General features: G+C 30.5%; 1 protein-coding gene across 1 annotated transcript; it reads left to right on the forward strand.

Moving 5' to 3' along the window:
* The first annotated feature begins 275 nt into the window (after positions 1 to 275).
* Positions 276 to 1369, forward strand: LOC149552634 (17.1 kDa class II heat shock protein-like). The gene is made up of 3 exons (XM_089788208.1): positions 276 to 429; positions 576 to 783; positions 883 to 1369. Exons 2-3 carry the CDS (start codon positions 589 to 591, stop codon positions 1129 to 1131), a joined length of 444 nt encoding a protein of 147 aa, XP_089644334.1. The 5' UTR covers positions 276 to 429; positions 576 to 588; the 3' UTR covers positions 1132 to 1369.
* The last annotated feature ends 4525 nt before the right edge of the window (positions 1370 to 5894 follow it).

Genomic DNA, 5894 nt, shown 5'->3' on the forward strand with positions numbered 1-5894 from the left:
ATCAGAAAAATCTTCCTTTTAAATTTTAAAAAATAAATATTAGTACTTGACTATTGTAAGTTTATGAAATAAAATTTAATACTACTATTTGATTGGTAGATTGAAAAGTCAAATTGAAAATATGGGACTAAATGCATAAAGTTTTCCTACAAAATTACAATCTAAATCACCTCTCCCGCTGGAGAAAAATTAATGACGGGGTCCACAAGGATGCCACGTGAATAATTATTTTAATCAAGAAATAAATTAAAAAGAAAGATCGAGAAGGCCCCAGGTGCTTCCACCTGCAACATACGGAGCCATGGCTGCCCTCCATTTAAATCCTTCATCCTCATCAATTCTCAGCATAATATTTTCGCTTTCATTTGTGATCCAGTCATTTCATTCTGATTGTTTTCTGCCGTTATTTCCCTGCGATCGATAAATTTGGTAAGCGATCTGCACTTGATACTTACGACTGGACTAAAGCTAATGTGTCCTGTTTTTGCCCTCTTCAAAGAATTTTCGGTTAATTTTATTTGTGTTTTCAATCCTCAGAGAAACTCTAAAGATCTCAATATTCGATATTGTTGCAGGTTTTGAGAAGAAATGGATCCTGTGATGAGCACTCTGCAACAGCTGCTAGGGCTCCCCGATGAACTGGAGAAGCATCTTAATGCTCCCACCCGCACATACGTCCGCGACACAAAAGCCATGGCCTCGACCCCTGTGGATCTCAAAGAGTACCCTAACTCCTATGTCTTTATTGTCGACATGCCTGGCGTTAAATCTGACAATATCAAGGTACCTCCTCTGTAAATCATCATTTTCTTTATAGCTTTCGCGCTTAAAGATTCAGAATTGGTCCTGCTAAACCTTAATTTTGGGTTTGTGGACAAGCAGGTTCAAGTGGAGGATGAAAATGTGCTGACAATCAGCGGAGAACGAAAGAGGGAGGAAGAGCCGGATGTCAAATTCATTCGGATGGAGCGCAGACTCGGCAAATTCATGCGCAAATTTGCTCTGCCTGATGACTGCAACATGGAAGCCATTTCTGCAAGCAGTCAGGACGGAGTTTTAACTGTTACTGTTCCCAAGCTCCCTCCTCCTGAGCCGAAGAAACCCAAGACTATTGAAGTTAAAATTGCATAAGGGTTTGCAAAACTGAATGATGTACAATTTGCCTGTTAATTGCAATCCATCGTAATTTGGTACTGCGCTTTGATTAGAATATGTATCTGCGCTCATGTATCTAGTCCGGTGTTTCATGTCTGTTATTTCCGGATTTATGCTTTTGGGGGTTTTGTCTTTTGGCGTGGAATTCCTCTTTTTAGCTGTATGAATTTTGAAAGACAGTAATAGAAATATGTTGTCGTTATTATTTTACTCAGATCCTTCATTTTTTTTTCGTATATTTCTGATCGCTGATTGATTCCATAATTAGAACAGACAGAAACTAACTGTGAAATTGCCATACAAGATTTGTTTATTAGTCAAATTTGTGCTCTTTTTACATTGTAATTAAAGATTTGACAGATGGATATGGTCTTTGATGAAACAAAAGTCATTGCACATGAGCACATTTTCTAGAATTTGCCTGTTTCAGCGAGGAACAGCGATTTTCTCCCTGGATTTCACGAAAACCGTACGTGCTCTGGTTCAGAAAATGTCAAAACCGGGAATGATTTAGAAATAAGAAAATTGCAGTCATTCATCCTTTGTCAACAAACATTTTTAATGCCACATTTTAGTGATCAATTTATTATGTATTTTAAAAAAGTTGGAAAAGGTGAGAAAAAAGATTTTCAACATTGGTCAGATGGGGCTTAAACATCACACACTAAGACTTATTCCTAGACTAAAGTATTCTTTCAAGATTAAGTTCTCCCTCAGTAACATGAAATTTGATGGAGAGGTTACTGTAATGTAAAATGCCATGGAGAGGTTATCATTGATGAATGTGAGTGAGTACTTGTATCTCTTTCAAATTATTTGTATGTCCTCATTAGGAAGATTCCCTAATTTCTATGAATAATGACCTTGTGAAATCTGCAAATAGATATTCAAGTTAGTAGTCATAAGGTGTATTTTTTTCATATATTTGTACAATTAGTAAGGTTATTAGTAGAATATTCAGTCAAGATAGGTTTGAATAGAGAAGTCATAGCTACACTCTAAAAATAATATGACCTTTTCAATTAGGAAGATAATTATACTCTATTATCAGAAATATTAAACTTTATCACAAGCATTAAAATGTAATTCTAACCATAAAGAAGAGCTCTTCACACTGGAGTCCCTACCTTTTAGAATAGCAAGGTTGTGAATGTTAAAAAAAAAAAAAAAAAAAAGATTCCACAATATTATTAGACTAGTAAGATGATGAATATGATTTATAATAATATGAATAAATTTTATATAAGATTATAATTTTAGAAAAAATAAATGATATATATATAAAATGTGTCAAAAGCGAGTCCCTAATCTTTTTGCTTCCATGAGTTTTCTTTTGTATTCACCAACAGAAAAACTTGATGGAGGAGAATGAATATTAGGATTACATTTTAAAATAAATTTGAATTTTTTTATATAAAAATTATAATATAAAAAATATATGAAATATTTAGTCTTTTAAAATTTAAAGAAGAGAATTTAAAAAACCAAACTGTATTCTTAAAAGAATAGATTCAACTAATTTTTTAATACTTTTAAACTAATAAAATAATTTCTTAAGAAATCTATAAACATAATAAAAATTGACAAATTCTTTGAACTAAAGAAAAATATATGTTATAATTTGTTTTAAATATAAGAAAATAAGTAAAATATACAATATAATAAAAATATTACATTTTTTTGACTTACTTAAATATAAATAATCTATCTTATTTATTTATTTAAATATAGTTTTTGTTTATATCATCATTTTAATTATAATAGAATTCAACATTTTGATTCTTTTCAAACAATAATTAGATTTTTCAAATACAAATTAATCTAATCAATATATTTGAAATGAGAACTCTTTCAATCTTTCTAATGTAGTACTTTTTCAATCTTTCTAATGTAGTAAAAAACCCTTAAGTTCTACGCAATTTATGTAAAACATTTTTAAAAATAGAACATATTATCTTAAAAAATAGAACATATTACCGTAAAAACTACCACTTGCCATGTAAAAGTTGGAAGAGCAACAAAAATAAACATTGATTTTTCTAACGCAAATTAAATGCATCCTTATCCCATCAAATGACAGTCTCTCCACAATTTTCGTTCAAATGACAGTCTCTCCACAATTTTCGTTTACTTTTTTAATTTTCACAAAAGTACGTTACCCCCAAGAAATTTTGACTCAACCAATCAGAAATTAAAAATTTGTATTTAATAATTAATTTTTAAATACAACTTTGGACTAATAAAAATTTAATTTAATTTATAGAATTTCCATAGCTATAATATAATATTTAGTTAGAACTTAACGAAATGTAGTGTAATGTACTAGTTAGAATTTAATGAGATGTAGTGTAATGTAGCGAGAGATAGATATTTCTTTTAATTAAAATTTATGATTTCCATCAAGACTTAAATACAATAATTTACTATAAAGAAATCAAAAAAAAAAAAAGGTTTAAACTGAAGTTTAATTTAGTATATAAAAATTGAACAAAAAATTAAATGATTTATTTTAACAAAAATATATTATAGTTTAGTATGTGAAAATGAAATGTATAGACATTTATGTAAATCTAATTTTAGAGAAAAAACTCTTAGAAAGTGAAAGAATAAAAACCATGGCAAATGCTTCTTTTAAATTAATTGTCCTTATACAATTAAAAAATTGCACTAAATAATTATCCACAAGAAAAATAACAACAAATCAAAAACATACAAGTATTTGTTCTCAATTGTTTGTAAAAATTGACACCAAATCTTAAAGAATAAAATGTTCTTGTTATATTAAATTGACAATTAAATATATTATGTAAGAATAATATATATTAAAATAGAAATTTTTGTGAGAGATGTCTTTCAACATTTTGTAACTCTTAAAACTCTTTAGTTATACCCAATTTTTTCTCTTACACCCCACCCCTTTCCTCCCCCTACCCATGCCCCAAAAAAATCACTAAAAAAAAAACATCAAATTTACATCAAATTTGCCCCAAATTGATTGGGCCACATTTGAATGCTTATTTGCTTTTGCTTCTTTTTCTGCGCCTCCATTTTTCTTGAAGTCTAAGGAAAAATGCACCACTTAAAACATGGAAGTGAATTTTACCACTCATCAACGCTACTAAAAAGTAGTTGAAGAATCAACAACCACAAGGGGTAAATATATCATAGATTTGATTTCATGTCTGCACAAGCATGCGGTGGTTACAGGAGAGGAAGCAATATTGTTGTGCAAACAACAAAGCAAGATCAAGATTTCTTCGGTTATTACAAATTTTCATAGCAGCACAAGGTTGCAAAGACAAATTACTAAAATATTTCTAGATAACCACCAGAAGGTTTCGAATAAGTGGTGAAATTTTAAGTTTTTAAAATAATTTTGGAAGAACATTCCAGAAACGTTTTTCCTCTATTTTCTCTTCTAAAAAATCAATTTTCCCCTGGCAAAATTGTTTTCAGCCAATGGAAAAATAGAATTTATTGAAAGAAAATTAATTAAAAATTAATAGCATCAAGGCAACTGGAAACATTAGTTCCCTACTTATAAATAGGCAGGGACTAACAAGATCATAACATAAATTGTAAGTATAATCTATCCCTCATAGTGACATAAATCTAAACCCTTATTTTAACTCTATTTCTAATAAAATTTCTAATTTTCACCATAAGATTGATGATATTTTTAAATCTAAGTTTAATCCTAAACTTTAACTATAACCAAAATGTCAACCTTAATCATATTGTTAATTATGATGTAATCATTTATACTAACTATAATTGCAACTTTAAACCTTATGCAAATTCATAACAACTAACCTTAATGATGTAGCCTTATCTGTTGGATACAATTGATTAATTGTGTGTTGTCCTTGATGTTACACAAATATCATATCAGTTGATAGTCAGTGCATGCTGAGCTCACTTGGTCAGTGAAGACAGTTTTCCTAGTATACCGAGCATTCCTGAGTTTACTCTATGCAGAAGGCAGTATCTACCGAGCTCACTCGGGTGTCGAAGGAAGTTAAGCAGAAAAGAGTGTTAATCGAGCTCTCTCAGCTAACGAAGGGAAAGTTGTACAGAGTCATTGTTAACCGAGTTCACTTGGTTATCAAAGGAATTTTGTAACTTCACAGTGTTAACCGAGCATCTGTTGGTTAACACAGGAAATCGCTTCAGAATCAGTTTCTACCAAGCTGGGTTGGCTACCAAAGGATTTTCTTATTTTGGCATATAAAGCTTAATTGTTTCACCTATTGAATCTAGCCAACTAAAGTGATGAATATTGGTTATTCTAATTTGTATTTGAGCTGACTTGACAATCTAGAAGGTATAAGTAAAAGGTCAAGTTGTGATTTCAAAGTGTGAATGTGATGGATGCAAGTTAAATGAGTTGAAAGAAATAAGAAGAGGAAGGGAACTTAAAGGATAAGCAAATATCCTTGTGGAGCATAAAAGTGTCATTTGATCAGGAAGGATCAAGTATGAGCTAAAACAAAGATCTGTAATCAACAATTCAGTTGCATCACAATCAGGTCATTTCATTGTTACTTTCTAACCATTGTAACAATGATCTAAAATCTCTTAATAGAGTTGGTTTAATAGCCATTTGTAAATCCTCTAACAAGGTGGAAATTCCATTGAATTGCCTCAAGACCTTTTGCAAGGCCACTCCTAATAGGGTGATTAAATCCTCCAATAGGGTCAGACCTAACAGTGTCTTTTGTAACCTTTAACAAGGTTGG

Source organism: Cupressus sempervirens, chromosome 6, assembly GCF_028749045.1.
Source record: "Cupressus sempervirens isolate cs-2001-9-10 chromosome 6, ASM2874904v1, whole genome shotgun sequence".
NCBI lineage: Eukaryota > Viridiplantae > Streptophyta > Pinopsida > Cupressales > Cupressaceae > Cupressus > Cupressus sempervirens.

Bases quoted from the DNA above. Each gene is read 5' to 3' on its own strand.
- LOC149552634 (XM_089788208.1), top strand. From the start codon at position 589: ATGGATCCTGTGATGAGCACTCTGCAACAGCTGCTAGGGCTCCCCGAT. The intron at 784-882 runs GTACCTCCTCTG...GTGGACAAGCAG, and splicing joins TTAAATCTGACAATATCAAG to GTTCAAGTGGAGGATGAAAA.